This window comes from Pantherophis guttatus, chromosome 1 (assembly GCF_059756535.1).
Source record: "Pantherophis guttatus breed Tessera chromosome 1, ASM5975653v1, whole genome shotgun sequence".
NCBI classification, from domain to species: domain Eukaryota; kingdom Metazoa; phylum Chordata; class Lepidosauria; order Squamata; family Colubridae; genus Pantherophis; species Pantherophis guttatus.
In genome coordinates, this window is record NC_142063.1 from 33,842,937 (window position 1) to 33,859,544 (window position 16,608).

The following is a 16,608-nucleotide window of genomic DNA, read 5'->3' on the forward strand; positions in this document are numbered from 1 at the left end:
CTCCAGAATCTCTTTCTCTGCAACTGTGTTAAAATGAGAATGAAGAGAAGCATCTGACAAAACAATCTTGCTTTTTATACCAATGATGCTCTGAGAAGAGGAGCGGAGCACTGCATTTTTAAAACTCCTCTTACAAAAGCTGCCTCCCAATTTCTGAAATGAGTTTTATTCCTGGTTAAAAAAACCATTTTAATAAATTGTATTCTCATGGTACTTGCAAATTTCTTGTTTACTTTCTCCTGGTGTTTTTGTTCAACTTCTTTAACTATTAATGAGGGACAATGTTACTGCTGAGGTTGTTAAATTTCTGATAGATATATTTCCATCACCTTGAGGTATTTCCACTAGAAATATCCTGGCCTTCACCCTTCTGAACATAAAGTAGTCAAATGGGAAGAGTTCTACTTTGAAGATGAATAGAAGTCAATGCAGCTGTGAAATACTGAAAAGCAGAGAGGACGGTGTAATACAAGAAGGTAATGACCTAAGAAATATGATGCAAATTATCCTGCATCAAATTGAATAAGAAGGGATAGAAAAATGCAATTTTGTTTTCAGCTTTGTGTGTAGCAATAAGCTGGAACAAATAGGAAAAATTGCAACAAAACATAGGAAGATAAACTTGATAGAGGACACGTTTGGCTCCCAGATAGAATTCTTCACCCCGTGTTGTTTAAGAGAGATAAAAAATGGTTAGACTTGCTGCTGGAGCAAAGGAATGGCAACCCCTTTCCATTTTACTACCCACGTTTTCCCATTACAGTCTGTCCAACTGAAAGTTAATATTACTGTACAAAAGGCCAATTCTAATTTAGTTGCTTTGTTTTACCAGGCTGACCAGCAATTCTGTAGGATATTATCATTTACTGTACATGGTGGGCAGAAAGAAATGATTAACAGATTAACAGAATTGGAAGGAACCTTGTAGGTCATCTAGTCCAACCCCCCACCCAAGCAGAAGACCCTACACCATTTCTGACAAATGGCAGTCCAATCTCTTCTTGAAAGCCTCCAGTGAAGAAGCTCCCACAACTTCCGAAGGCAAGCTGTTCCATTGGTTGATTATTCTCACTGACAGAAAATTTCTCCTTATTTCTAGATTGAATCTCTCCTTGATCAGTTTCCATCCATTATTTCTTGTCTGGCCTTCAGGTGCCTTGGAAAATAGCTTGACCCCTTAATCTCTGTGGTAGCCCCTCAAATATTGGAACACTGGTATCATGTCTCCCCTGGTCCTTCTCTTCACTAGACTAGCCATGCCCAGTTTCTGTAACAGTTCTTCATATGTTTTAGTTTCCAGTCCCCTAATCATCCTGTTTGCTCTTCTCTGCACTTTTTCTAGGGTCTCAACATCTTTTTTATAGTGTGGTGACCAAAACTGGATGCAGTATTCTAGGTGTGGTCTTACTTTTTACTACTTATGTATTACTTTTTCCTATATGCTTTTCCTAATATATACATTTTATATGCATGTTTTCATAGTGTGCAAGCATAGTGTAATGGCTTAAGCATTTGCATTTTTTTGCAATATACTTAATGCTATGAGTGGTATGTTTTCCTAATAGGTATTGTATACATTTTTGTGCATTATATATATGTGTGTGTTTGTGTACATTCATACATGCATACATACACACATACCGTAGATACATACATATTTGCACATAATCAGTATAGTTATCTTTCTAATGGAACATATTCTCTATCAACCATTTATACCTAGTTGTTCCTCTGGAATAAAAGGGTTCCATAGAGGACTTTTTCTCTGGCACTCCCATGTTCCTTATCACTGTAACCTGAGTAACAAAATAATGTCAAATGTCAATTCCTTAACCTTCCCCCTCCAAAATATACTTTCTGTAATAAAATTAGCTTTCTCTTATTAATCAGTGAAAAACATTGGGTCTTTCAACTACATCTTCAAATCTCAGAAGCTCTAAATTATATAGTGTTGATATAGAAAAAGTGTTTTCCTCGTACAAAAGACCTCTTTTAGCAGTATGCCCTGAAAAGTTTCTCTGTGAATAATTTGGTTGAAGTTGGGCAGCATGAAAAAAACATCAAATCAGCTCAATAAATATATAACAATTCCCAACCTGATTATTTTAATAGCAAACACTGTTTTTCCTCATTTGCTTTGCAAAGGTTAATTGTGAGGGCCAAATTATATAGCAGAGAAGATATTTAGAAATAACCAAAATACCCCAAAAGACAACCCAAAAAGGAATGTATAATAAAGACAGTGGGAGTTTATAAAAAATGCTGCAAGGGCTGTTGATAGGTGGAAAAAAAATGAAACAATACTGTTTTTTTTGTCATGTATAACTCCTTCATAATTTAGCTAGATTGCATCAACAGTTTATTACTTCCCTGAAAAAGACACATTCTGGGATGGAGAAAATTAATGGCGAAAATAAGAGGAGAAAAAGAGTCTAGCATGGCAATTTGGAATCTTTTTAAGCTTCTAATAACTCGTGAGCATACAGCTTGTTTAGTATATGATGTAGCATAATGACTATGAGTTTGCAGCCTCTTACTATTAGAAAGGAATTTCCAGTGCAATCCTAATATCAGTAGTGGTACCCAGTAACTTTTTCCAGAATTTCCCATCCATAAATCACCTACACATGGTAGGTTTCACCTTGTCAAACAATTGCTTATAACAGCCGACCTCCTTTAACAACTGCAAGAATGAATCCTGTGAGAAAGTCTCTATAAATGCTGAAGATCATATTCATCCACTATAATTTTCCCTTAAGAAGGAAGCAGAAATGAAAGAAAGGTGAGAAAATGCCTATTAATCGCTTATCAGATTATTCCTTGCTTCACATTAAGAATTCTTCCAGAAAATTATTTTTCTTGTTCCTTTGTTTGGTATGTAGTAAATTGCAAGATGATAAAATATATAAAGGGGAGCTATATTTATTTTGCTGGGATGCAGGTTGTGATTTCCTGTTTCCAAAGCTAAGTAAAGCCTTCTTAAATGAAATCATTTGGCTATATCTAATGGAACAGTGATGAAAAGAAATGGAATCTCTGTTCTTTTAGAAGTGCTATATTCTAAGCCCCAAGATCCTTCATCAATGGACATGGTGGAAAGGATGGTGGGAAGCATAAATTACCCAAAGGGCTACAGGTTCCTTTATTATTATTAAATACTGCTAGATAGAGTTTACTCATATGTATATATTCTGGTAGTTCTACTGCAATACTTATGGGGAAACAAAAATACAAACAATTTCCAAGGCAATGAAATCACAGTGCACTGTAAAAATATTTGGACAACAACCCATGCAAGCAGCATTCATGTATTAACTGGGACTTGAACAAGAATAAAAATAAGGTATTTTCAAAAACACCCTGCATTCTTCAGCAATGATTTTTTTAAAAAAAGAAAACACATACCACTGATCAAAAACAGTTTGGCTGTAAAAAAGGAGCAGCAGAGAAAATTTTCCTTCCATATGAACAGAAACCCATTTTCATTTTTAACAAAAAAAAAAAGGTCTTCAATAGAATCAAATATTTTTAAAATGCATTCAGGATCTTTAAAATTGGAAGAAAATAGAAAAGCAAAATACAAATGGTGCTCAGAGGTAAAAGATGGCAGGAATGTTTGATTAGTCTCCTACCTGTTCTCCGTTCTGACTATACAATTTCTCCAAAAATACAACATCTGCAATGAACTGGAGCCATTCACTCTCTCAGTTTCAAATCAATGTAAGGCATATTGTTTGAAAGGAACAGGCCATATTTTTCAAAGACTAGAGAAGCCCTTTTTAGCAAATTTGGGAAAATCGACAGAAACAGTGAAAAGTACTTTAAACATTGATGAGAAATTAAAACAGTGGCTGACAAAACGTTCTATGGAGTCCATCTTCATTATCATATCCATTCACAGCTTTGGAATCTGAAACTTGAATTTTTCTTTTCAAAAGGTAATGTTTTTAGCCTTTTTCTTTAAAGACAAACAAAACCCAAAAACCAAAGCTATAGTCTCTGGAGTTTCTATTGTTAACCAGAACTTGCAGCACATATGCTTAGCAGGCAGAAGGCCATGGAACGAACTAAAGTTTCAGAACAATTTGTGTTCTGGCTGAATTTACAATTCATAGATTTACATAGTGGAAAAATACATTGCTAGCAAGAGGATAAGCACGCATCAGATTTCAGTTTTAAGCTACATCTGGAATTATGGATGATACACGCATGCTATTGGACATCTTCATATTGCTGGTAGTGTTCTATATGCTGAAATAGAGATGGGTCTTTTGAGTATTGCAACAATTCAAAATCCACATATGCTTTACTGTCTGGATTTGGTTACAAATTATCATAAGTGGAGATCTTTTGTGCCTACAAATGTCTAATCCCATGATAAAATAGGGTTGTAGAAAATAAATAAATAAATCTATTCCAGCAGTAAACTGTTAGCGTTAATGCTCCATAAATCTGTTCATCGGTCTTATGAGAATTGCTCATGCAGACAATTTTTATACGGCAATTATTACTCTGTTTTTGAAACACCAGCATAAAAAAAGAGAACATTTTTTTCAGTGACATAAAGCTAAGACATCTCCCAAAGCAATCCTAAACAAATATTTTTAATAGCTAATTCATGGATATACAGTAGTATTATTTCCAACTGTTAGGGAGATCTGTTGCTTGATAAAGTATGAAGATATTTTTTTGCAGTTGCTATTTTATTATTTTTTTCATATCTAGGTTACTCTTAAGAGCACAATTTTAAGTGCTTATACCAGTATCACCTGAGTTCTTTAAAATGAGATAGTGAAAGCTTAACTTTTGAGTAAACTAAATGACAATTTTTTTAAAAAAAAGAAGCCAAGCCAAAAAATTCAGTTTGATTTAGTTTGCAGTCACATTTGATTAAAAACATGTTACATTAATTCAGAGAACTGAGTAAGTATGCATGAAAGGAGGAGGAAGAGGAAGGAAGAGGAGAAGAAGAATCAAATGAGACAACATTTTAACTCCAACCTGATGTTCTCCCTGCACCTTCTTTCTCCAGGTTTTTTACATTTTCTCTCTTTCCTTTTTGTGTTGTTATATTGTTATAGACCAATGTTCCAGAATCTTCTGCTTACTCCATTCTTGTATTTGCTTGCCCAGAATTTTTCTAGTAATAGCATAGGTCATCCAGTTATAACTACAGGCCTTTCTACCTACTCAGTCTCCTTGTAACTAATAAAGGACATGAAGCAATCCCTCATAGATGCTTCTTCAACATTTCATATTCCTTCATGAAGGATGGGAACCTTTTGACCTGCAGATCGAAATCAGTGCATTATGCAACACCGTTCCTTCTCCTGCACGGTCTCACTATTTCTTTATCATTAATTTTTATAAGGTTTAGTCTCAACATTCTCAACATTCATGGAAAAAAACATGTACAACATTCACATACTCTTGAGCTAAACACATAGCATCCAAACTAGTCCCTTGGAGAGAAGCTACTGACTTGAAAATTAGATCACTACTGAACAAACAGCCTTTCATGTAAAATTTGATTAAAGAGATCTTACCCGTTTCCTCAGATTGCAGGTGAGAGTGAGGTTCCTTGAGAAAGAGTTTGCAAAAGCTGTATAAAAGTCCAGAACTTTCAGCAAAGCTTCCCGTTTGATAATGTGCAAATCGCAATAGGTTAGAGCCCGTACGTTGGCACATGCATGAGCCAGAGTGGTCTCTTTCCAGAAGATGTCCCCAAAAACATCTCCTTTACCTGGTAAAAGAATGAAAAAGGCAATTTAAAAACCAAAGTTTATAGAAAATAAATAAATGAATAAAAATCAACATTGTCATTTCTTTTTTGAACATTGCAATTGAACATTGCAATTCAACCTGCAGCAAGAAAAAGTGGCTGTCATCTAGGGTTACTATAGATAAACAAGAAGTGAAATTTCTGGAGAAGGGGAGGCATCATCTAGTTAGCTTTGTTCCTTTATCACGAGGAAACTATGAATAGTTTATTTAATAAGTTATGATTTCTATGGTTACTCCCATCAAAGCTCACAGGTCCTAAAGTAGTTCTTCAGAATCAAAGGTTTGGGCTACTGCAATCAGCATTTGCTCTTTCACAAGTCTCCATGCCTAAATTATTGTTTACAGTAGGAGATCTAAATCTTCATCATAACAACTGGTGGTGCTTATGTCTGTGCAATGAATTTACAAATCTCCCAACTCCCTGCAATTTAAATAAATGTTTAAGGTATGCCACTGCGGATTGTACCATTCAGACCAGTGTAGCCCAAACTCTCTCTTGCAATAAAACACTTGGCGGGGTGCCTCACAGCAGCCCTGTTTGTCTGCTTTTTGGCCATGCCCCTTCTTAATACAATGAGTTGAAACCTTTTGCTTACTTTGTGTGTTTGTGTGTATTTGTGTATGTGTCTGCTTGAATCTGTGTGCACTCCTGGCAACTGCTGCATGATAGTTTTCTTTGAATTTCTTTGAAACTGGTTTGTTGTTGCCCTCTTCTTCCTAGGGCTGAGAGAGAGTGATTGGCCCAAGATCACCCAGCTGCCTTTTGCCCTAAGTGGGATTAGAACTTCTGGTCTCTAGCTGGTACCTTAACCACTACACCAAACTGGCTCCCAGTGAAACAGTAATAGTTAGTGGCATTGCACTGTCTTTCTGTGTTTGACCACTACAGATAATCAATGTAGCAATAGACACTTTGCATACTTCTCTGCAAAATACTTGCTTTGCATATGCTACCGTATTAGCTAGATTGATATTCTCAAAGATTTCATAGCATCCTTCCTCTCTCAGCTCAGCTTTCCTTTCTCTGCCATCTCTGGCCAGTGTGGTTCATAACTGTACACTTTCCAATAGCACACATACAGCTTTTGATAAACTTGAGTCAATCAGACTTTCATATTATTACATTATTTCTTAAATAATGCTTATCTTTGGGTTTTTTCTCCATGCATATGAGCACCCGCCTCTAGAATATTTTCTTTAAAATGCTATCATCTTAATCCGGTGTTTCTCAACCTTGCTGTTCTAAATGTATGGACATCAATTCCCAAAGTGGTTAGAGAATTCTGGGAGTTGAAATCCACACTTTTTAAAGTTGCCGAGCTTGAGAGGCATTGTTCTAAGTGTTTCTCTCTGAGTATGCATTCTTTCTGCTGCATTAAGCTATCTCCTATCCAACAATGTTCCTTCCCCAAGACTACAGCTGAGAAGCTTTGCCTCATTTCTTCCTGAATGCTGTGTGCACCACTGTGTACTGCTATTTCAGGGAGAATTTTTTCTTCTCAGCTTCCAGAGGGTCACTTGGGAAACACCTGATGGATGGCAATCTTACACTCTCAGTGGCAGGATGGAAAGCAGCCTCAAAAGCAAATGTTGGCGCTTCTGAATTATGAAATGAAACAGATCATTTTTCCCTTTACTGTAAGAAGAAATGTGCCCTATGAATTTATACCACATTTGCAACATTTCTTTAAATGTTCCAGATGTTTTGGCTTATAACTGACCACTATACTTCCTGATTGATAACTATCTTATCTTAAAGGGCCGTGGTGGTGCAGTGGTTAGAGTGCAGTATTGCAGGCTACTCCTGCTGCCTGCCCACTGCCTGCAATTTGGCAGTTCAAATCTCACCAGGCTCAAAGTTGACTCAGCCTTCCATCCATCCGAGGTCAGTAAAATGAGGACCCAGATTGTTGGGGGCAATATGCTGATTCTGTAAACTGCTTAGAGATGGCTGTAAAGCACTGTGAAGCAGTATATAATTCTTAAGTGCTATTGCTATCTTCTCAAACTTCTTGAGGTCAGCTTGGAAAAACTCTGAATGGAAGTATAATGTACCATTAGTACAGATAGTCCTTGTTTGCCAACCATTCATTAAGAGACTATTTGAAGTTATGACAATGCTAATTAAGATGAACTTATAACAAGATAACTTATAACAATCTTTAAAGTTGCAGCCATCACAGTGCTCTTGCAGCCATATGATCACCATTTGTGATCTTCACAGCCAGCTTCTGACAAGCAAAATCCTGGTAGGAAGTTGCAGGACAGTCACAGGACATCTAGCTTAACACTTCATGGTGATTCGCTTAATGACCTCAGCCAGAACTGCCAAACTTCTATTGTAAGTCAGGTGCAGTTGCATGATTTTTTTTTTAATTTTATGATCACATCGCTTAGTCACAGAGTTGTCAGTTGTCCAACTTGGAAGACTGAAACTGGGAGGCATTTCCAGTTGGGACGGTGCTTTGATTGGGCCATGTAATTGACTTGTGAGTGTTGGGCAGAGACTTGAACTTTCCTTTGGGTGGGGAAACCCTGGAAGCTTTCAGATTCAGGGTTCTCCCAGATGTGCCAATATGACATCTCTAATAAAATGTAACTTTGAGGAAACTCGAGTTTTCTTTCATTGGGGGTGTTACTTGGAACCCTGATATCCAAATGCAGTCAATAAGTGAAAGGTATCTGTACTAGTTAGTACATCATTAAGGATTAAGAAAACTAATTGGCACTTTTTTCTACACGAGAGATCTGACAGATAGTAGATTTCATACTTGTATGATTCTTCTGAAGATGCATGAAAATATTGGTCATAGGAAATAAATAATTATGAGAGACTGCCAGAGAAACCCAAACAGGTTTCATTTTTTTTGATTCAATGGCTCTGTTAAAAATAACTATAATCCCAAATGCTGCCAATAGGTCAACTGCAAAATAGACATCTGCTTAATCATTTTTCAATTAGAAGTCTAACAAAATGAAATTATGAGTTTGTAATTTGCACACAAGAAAAAAGAGCCATCCTGCTGCAAAAATAATAAAATAGTCACTCGCGTGTGTGTTTTCTAAACACTGAAGGTGAAATTATCAAAGAGAACATTATCCACTGAAGCTTTTTTGGAAGAACTGGGATTTGAGTAAATTAGTTACATGGAATTTTTAGTGCAAGAAAATAACTTCAGGGGATCCATGGTGTGTTCCTCTGTCAGAAACTGGATCTTGTTATTGCTCTCCAAGTCTAGGTTCTTTTAAAACTTTCTGCCCTTCAAAGAAACAATAACTTCTACTTTCAAAAAAGAAGAAAAATCCAATGAAATTCTCACATATGGAATGTGTTCTGGCAGTGAATTCACTTAGAAGGTGGCCAAGGACTGTTTGTATGTGTCCTGCCATTCATTGTATACTCCATTCCCCAATATTCTGCAGCTTCTCTGGCTTCCCAGGAGAGGACATCATGAAAGAATGCCTTTGATTGGTTTTTATTATTACTATTTTTTTTTTTTTGCTATCCATGCTACTGGGGAAAGTCCAACCAATAAGATATTATTGGAAAACTATTTCTTCCTCAAGGTTAAATTTGGAGAAATTATCCACCCAATTTCTCTGCCCAGAAATCGGATGGTTTCCAAAGGATATTAATATCTAGCATTTAACTCCTACAATAGTTCCCCATAACTTCATAAAGTGGAATGTGGCTTTCCATCTTGAATTTCCCTTTGGGCCAAAGATATGATATGTCTTCAACTCCTTTCTTTCTCTGTGCTTGTTAGCAGTTCCCAAACCAGATCATCTCTCTGTTTCCCCTTTCTTCTTTTAGAGGCTGCTGTGGAGAAAGTAGAGAGATAAGAGCAGATGCAGAGAAGGGAAGAGGAGCAAGGGGAATGAAGGTTGCAAGAGCCTTGGTAGTACAGGGGTTTAAGGCACCCTGTTATTAAGCTGGTTATTAAGACCAGCTGCCTGCAATTACTGCAGGGTTCGAATCTCGCCAAGGCTCAAGGTTGACTCAGCCTTCCATCCTTTCTAAGGTAGGTAAATTGAGGACCCAGTTGTGGGGGCAATAAGCTGACTTTGTATAAATATACAAAAGGATGAAGGCTATTGCTGAGCACATTGTAAGCCGCCCTGAGTCTTCGGAGAAGGGCGGCATATAAATCAAATTTAAAAAAAGGTTCCCTGTCTCTCTGGTTTCTTTTCTCCAGCATCCTTTTCCTTTCTAGTCAGCTTTTGTACTTGCTGGGGAGGAGAAAAAACAAGCAACAGAAGTTACTGATAATTGTGGAAGTGATTTGTAGAAGTTATTCCATAAATTTGCTATCCCTACATGAGCGCCAAAGAATTGAGGCCTTTGAACTATGGTGCTGGAGAAGTCTCCTGTGAGTCCCTTGGACTGCAAGGCGATCAAACCAGTCAGTCCTAGAGGAGATCAACCCTGATTGCTCTTTAGAAGGCCAGCTCCTGAAAATGAAATTCAAATACTTTGATCATCTAATGAGAAGGAAGGACTCACTGGAGAAGAGCCTAATGCTGGGAAAGATTGAGGGCAAAAGAAGAAAGGAACGACAGAGAATGAGGTGGCTGGATGGAGTCACTGAAGCAGTAGGCATGAACTTAAATGGATTTCAGAGGATGGTAGAGGACAGGAAGGCCTGGAGGAACGTTGTCCATGGGGTCGCAATGGGTCGGACATGACTTCGCATCTAACAACAACAACATGGACCTTTAAAAAAAGGGGTGGAAAAGGTTCTGTACTCTCTAGCACCCAAAAAGAAATGGCAAGAGAAGCACACTGTCCTATGTTCAGATGTTGAGAGGCGGGGATGGTTCTGCAGAGAGCCAACTAGAGTCCTGCAGATCATCAACCTTCTTCAGAATCCTTCTTCTGAGTGAATCAGAATCTTCATACTGGGGGTTGTGTTCTGTTTTCTAATAGAAAATGCCATTTTCCTATGGATCACTTGGATCCTGCTTTGGTCTGACTCAGGGGCACACTGGAACTGCAATAGAGTCTCTATTGTGAGGCAATGCCCTCAACAAATGGTTAGCAGGTATCTCTGCACTAGGCAAGAAAAGTATGTGGATGAAAACCTTATTTTTCTCTCTCTTGAACTAAAGGTGTACTTCTGAACTGGCCCTACTAACCCAATAATTCCAGTGTTTGCTCAACCTTGACAACTTTAAGATGTGTGGACTTCAGTTTCCAGAATTCAACTCCCATGCTGGCTAGAGAATTATGGCATCTTAAAGTTGCCAAGTTTGAGAAATGCTGTATTAAAACACTCAGCTCAATTCTCAGTATTCTGAGTCTGCCTGATTGAGACAGAGATCTCACAAATGAATGAATGAGTGGCAAACTAGACTATAGATACTAGCTCAAATGCTTGGGAAGATGCCAAGACAATGAATATCACTTTCTCGGTTGTCTGCCTATCTCATTCCACCAGCCTGCTTCTATTTTATCTACTAAATGAAGTAGAGTATCATAGCAAGGGACAATCACACTGTACTCTTACACAACTGAATCCTGGCCAGAAGTCACGTTAAAACAAATTAAAACAAAGTATTATAATATACTTGATATAATTAATGTATTTAATAATTTCCCCTTCTGTTACAGTTCAGCAGCAATTTTATAGCAATTCTTGAGGCTGCACATAAGTCTTTAGCAGAAGAGGGTCACATCCCCAGGGCCAGAAAATATGCTAGAGGCACAGATACTGCTTTGCTCTAGTCCCCAAAAAGCTGGACAAGAAAAAGAATTAAAAGGATGGATTGAAGCATACTTGGGATATTAACTTTCAAAGCTGCATCTGAGTCCTCCTGTTTTTCAAAAGAATTCTAACCAATAGACCAGGGATGTCAAGCTCGATTTCATTGAGGGTAGCATCAAGCTTGTGTTTCACCTTGGGAGGGAGGGGTTGGCCAGGGTGGGTGTGGCCAGCTAGATGTCACTCCTGTTGGGGGCACCTGTGGTGGCCCGAGCGCTCTGCCAGTGAAAACAGTTTCCCAAGCTCCGTTTTTGGCTGCCACAGCCTCCTGCAACCTTTTGCCACTGCCAAGCTCTGTTTTCAATGGCAGAGGGTTGCAGGAGGCCATGGCAGCCAAAAATGAAGCTTGGAAACCTGTTTTCCCTGGCAGAAGCACCAGGGCCTATTTCCAGGGCAGCCCCATGGGGCAGATCTAAGTACCCCGTGGGCCGGATCCAGCCCCCGGGCCTTGAGTTTGACACCCCTGCAATAGACCAAGGGCAATTTAATAAGACGCAGGGAATGTACTGTCAGCACTTTAAAGTATTGCTTACCAGTATGGGGGTGGGGTGGGAGGACATGGGCCATGCTGATCTGCCCTGCAGAGGCTCATCTCTTTGACCTGCCATGGTGGCACTTCTTATCAGCCTCCACTGGACACTACATTTTGATAATGGTGATTTCTGCCACTCCACTTGAACAACAGAAAGTGAGTGTCACTTCTTTTCATGGCTTCTCTTTTATGCCAACCATCTGCACAAACCATCTGTGTGTAGAAAGGACTCCTCCAAGGAAAACAGAACTATAAGCTCGTATGAAAATTTGAAAATCAGCCCACAAGAAGGCATTGACTAATTGTTTCCATATTATTGTGACAAAAATATATATGATATGAATGTGTCCATTTAGCCACTGGGAGTTGAAGGAGACTTGTTCAATTTAATTTTTCAAGCATTTTTGTCTACAGTTTCATGCATAACAAACAGCAAATAAAAAAAGACGAGGTGCAGAATAAATAATATAGATTACAGTGAGTATAGTGGGGTTCTACGGGTTGATAAAAAATGAAGGGTTTTTTTTTCCCTTCTCCCAGTGTTGAAAAGATTGTAAAACTTTAATGAGAGGAAAAGTGTTCAAAAATGGAGCTATCACTGCTGAGAAAGCCCATTTGTTGTACTTGAGTAACATATTACTCAATTTAGGGAGCAATTGTGAGAAATACCTTGGGAGAAAAATTTGAAGCACAGGCAGATTCGTATGTTGCTATTATAAACTAAAAGTTTTAGAAACTGAGCTCAGGAGCTCAGGCTAAATCTCGTTTAAATATAGTTCCTTTTTAAAAAAATATATCACAGCTCTATTGTTATAGCATTTCCCCAGTGATACACCAGCATTAATATATTTTAGATTCTTCTAACAAGTGCAGTTCATAACATGTTTTGACAAACAGACTATTTTGTTTAAAGTACAATCTGCATATTTGTATTAAGATAAATATATGATTCATGTAAAAGAGAACAGATTTTAGTGTCCTCTTTTATGCACATTACTGTCAAGTGTTTTTACATATCTCTATCAAGTAAAGATATAAAAAGATGTATACCGGGGGCCATGAAAATGGTGGGCAAGCACACATGCATTGCTCCACTTGCACGAGCTCCATTTGTGTGTGTGGTGGATGGTATGCCCACTGCTTGTGCAAATGGAGCTGAACCAGGGGTGAAATGCTCCCGGTTCGGACTGAATCACCCGATCCGGTAGCGATGATGGCAGGTGGTTCAGAGAACCGGTAGCAAAAATCCTTGCCCACCTACCATGCACAGTTGAGCCGCACAATCATCAGAGGCTTTTTTGTTTCTTTTAAAAGCATTTTTTTTTCGGCTGAAAAAATGCTTTTAAAAGAAAAAAAAAGCCTCTGATCAGGCAACTCAGCTGGGATTGTCAGAGCCTTTTAAAAGCATTTTTTTAAACAACCTCTTCAGCTGAAGAGGTTGTAGAAAACATGCTTTTAAAAGTAAAAAAATAAAAAGTTGGTCATGCCCACCCAGTCACATTACCCTTCCCACCAAGCCACGCCCACAGAACCGGTAGTAACAAATTTTACATCTCACCACTGAGCTGAACATGTGTGCATGCACTCACCCACCACTCACACGGAACCATTCCCTCTCCCCTCACCCATCCACAAAGCCAGAAAGGTTGGGGAATGCTGATATATACAGATGTATCTAGCATGGCCTTCAATTTACCCATATAATGCATAATGCCGTAGAGCAGGGGTGTCAAACTCGATTTCATTGAGGGCTGCATCAGGGTTGTGTTTGACCTGTGAGGGGGGGGAACGAATGGACATGGCTGGGGTGGGCATGGCCAGAGTGGGCATGGCCAGCTTGACATCCTGCAGCCTTTTATCAGCAAAAATGGAGCCCGAGAGGGCCGCGCATAACCCTCAAAAGCTCCATTTTCACTGGAAGAGGCACTGCGGGCTGGTCCTTCATTGTTTCCAGGGTGGTCCCGCAGGCCAGATCTAAGCACCCCATGGGTTGAATCCGATCCAGGGGCCTTGAGTTTGACACCCCTACCATAGAGGTTCAAGAGCAGAATGGTGGCAGTCTACAAAACTGAATGTTTGCTGTTGACATTCGGTCATATCTCTAAAATTGTCTTCAATGCCCAAAATATGAAAGAAAGAAGGCAGTTTTGTCTCCCCTCGTTTAGCTAACAGTCAAATGTGGGACTATTACAGGCTACTTGACTCACTAGATCAGGACTGTCAAACTCCCGGCCCATGGGCCGGATGCATCATGTGCTGGCCACGCCCACACCTGATTTAGCAAAGGGGGAAAAAGTCCCGACATGTCCCGTGACGTCACCCTAACAACATGACTTTGACAACCCTGCACTAGATCCTACTGATCAAGCAATGCCTTCAAAGTATCTTGCATCAAATTGCATCAAAGAACAGGATAGCTGTCCTTGCCCCTGTCAAGGCCTAGCAGTGGAAACAGACTTGCTTCTTGTTGTCAACTTCCTTATATCTTACCACCATTGTTTAGAAGAGTAACATGGCAGAGGGAGTAGACTCTCAACCAGAGCACATAATGAGGCTGTAAATCTGATGCAATCTGTTTGAATTTGCCTGAATTTGCAGCTACCTCTTGTAATATACAATTTATAGGAGGACTCTAAATGGATATTTCAGAATGGATTTAATAGCTTTACTAATAAGAACATGACGTACTGGGAATAACATAATTCCGCTAATGATTTTTAGATAACACCATGGCAGAAAGTAAATGTTTGTCCTGCTGAGTTTGCTGCTAATAGCATGCTTTATGTGCTGCTTTAAAATTTATTTATTTATTTATTTATTGTACTTAAATGTATTTATTCAGGAATTAATTGTTCTTCCTGTTCATAACCACAGCATAACAAAACTTGTTAAAACGTCCTTGTTTTCAGTGTACTGTTTCTAGATGTGCTTGCTTGATAATTAAATATTATTCAAAACTAAAATAACAAATTTCTAAAATGCTGATGTGCTGTGGCGTTTTCATTTTCTCACCAAAATACGCTACTTTTCTACTTGCCTTCATATCCTAGATTCCTTTGTAAGCTTAGAAATAAATAATAATTATTTTATTTATTTATTACATTTCTACTCCATCTCACCTAAGTGATTCTGAATGGTTTGCAAAAACTGCAGGATAGAAAAATAACAGAGATAAGCAGTAGACATTTCCATGTGGAAATACACGGTTAATGAAGTGAATAAATAATTTAATACAAAGTATTGTATTAAATTAATTAATGCTAGAACAACCTTATACTTTAGACAGACTGGGATTGTACATCCCAGAATTTTCACTATGCACTAGTTACTAGATTGGGGAAAGCTATGTTAGATCAATAAATGAGCTTCTTACTGACTGTCCTACCAAGTCAAATAAGTTTGGCTTGGAGATCTTATAAATGTCTAGCATATACAGAAGCTACACAACCTTTTGATTTCAGTAAGGCTCTGACATCTTTAAGCAAAGCAAGATCAAGATCAAAAGAATTAGACTGACATCCAGAGCCATGTCACCATCACATATGACAGGAAAACTTTTTTGAAGCAGGAGGATTCTTCAAAACTATCTGGCAGCACACTATGCTTTTTTGTTTAAGAAACATCTGAATAAGCAGTTCAAAGCTCTTTTCAAACATGGCAGCTTTCAAATATCTTTGACTATACAGTAAAAAAAAAAATACATTTTCCATTAAAAATATCTGCACAAAGACAGTTGAGATGCAAATGAGCTGCATGAAATTAATCCCTCCACAGTCATCCCATCAACCTCTCTCCCGGTTTTGCTGTCCACATTTTGCACTAAGTTTCCAAGGATGGCTCTGACATTTTATGCACAGAAAATAGGCATGGTATTTATGTGACATTGGCATAAACTGCTATGACATGGACCCAGTACAGCAGGCAGAGATATTTAGTGGAGAATGTTACTTTTTCCCCAACACCTCTGCTTCCAAGAACTGTTCAAGCCTTTATATTATAACCAAAATTCCATTTCTTCATTATCATTGAATCCATTCCTTCTTGCTTTGTCTGCTTTTAAGATGGTATCATCTGCTGCTCCTGAAACAAATAATGGAGTTGAAGAAATACACAGAGTGGGCCCGTTCAGAGCTATTCAGCTCCATTTTTACATATCGTAGAGCTTTCTGAGACTGCACCACTAATATTCACCATTTTCCATTGCAAAATTGTATGGAATTAAAACTAAGTTTTAAAACTAAGCTTCTGTAGATAGGGAAGTCTGTTTTAATCTAGGGTGCTGGTTTGAAAAGGCATTTCAACTGAAATATTATCAAAAGTATTATCTGTACAGGCCTCTTTTGACATGCATCTATTGCAACAGAAAGATCCCAGGGCATTTAAACAAAGCATCACAGTGGAAGCTTTTGTGCAACAGAGTATGAACTGTTTTTAGTCTCAAAAGCTGATGTCCAAATCCTAGCAAACCAGCCCTATAATCAGTTAACCTCCCCAAACTATCAGTGCTTAAGGTTTTCGGTCCCTTTGCAT

At 38.4% G+C, this 16,608-nt stretch overlaps 1 protein-coding gene across 2 annotated transcripts in view; it reads right to left on the reverse strand.

Annotated features, from left to right (window-relative positions):
* KCNH5 (potassium voltage-gated channel subfamily H member 5) overlaps nt 1–16,608 on the reverse strand; it is a 207,099-nt gene that overhangs the window by 16,536 nt on the left and 173,955 nt on the right. For both annotated transcript variants that reach the window (XM_034433549.3, XM_034433550.3), the window contains exon 10: nt 5,547–5,743. In XM_034433549.3, coding sequence (XP_034289440.1) covers nt 5,547–5,743 — 197 coding nt within the window. The remainder of the gene's footprint in view (nt 1–5,546; nt 5,744–16,608) is intronic.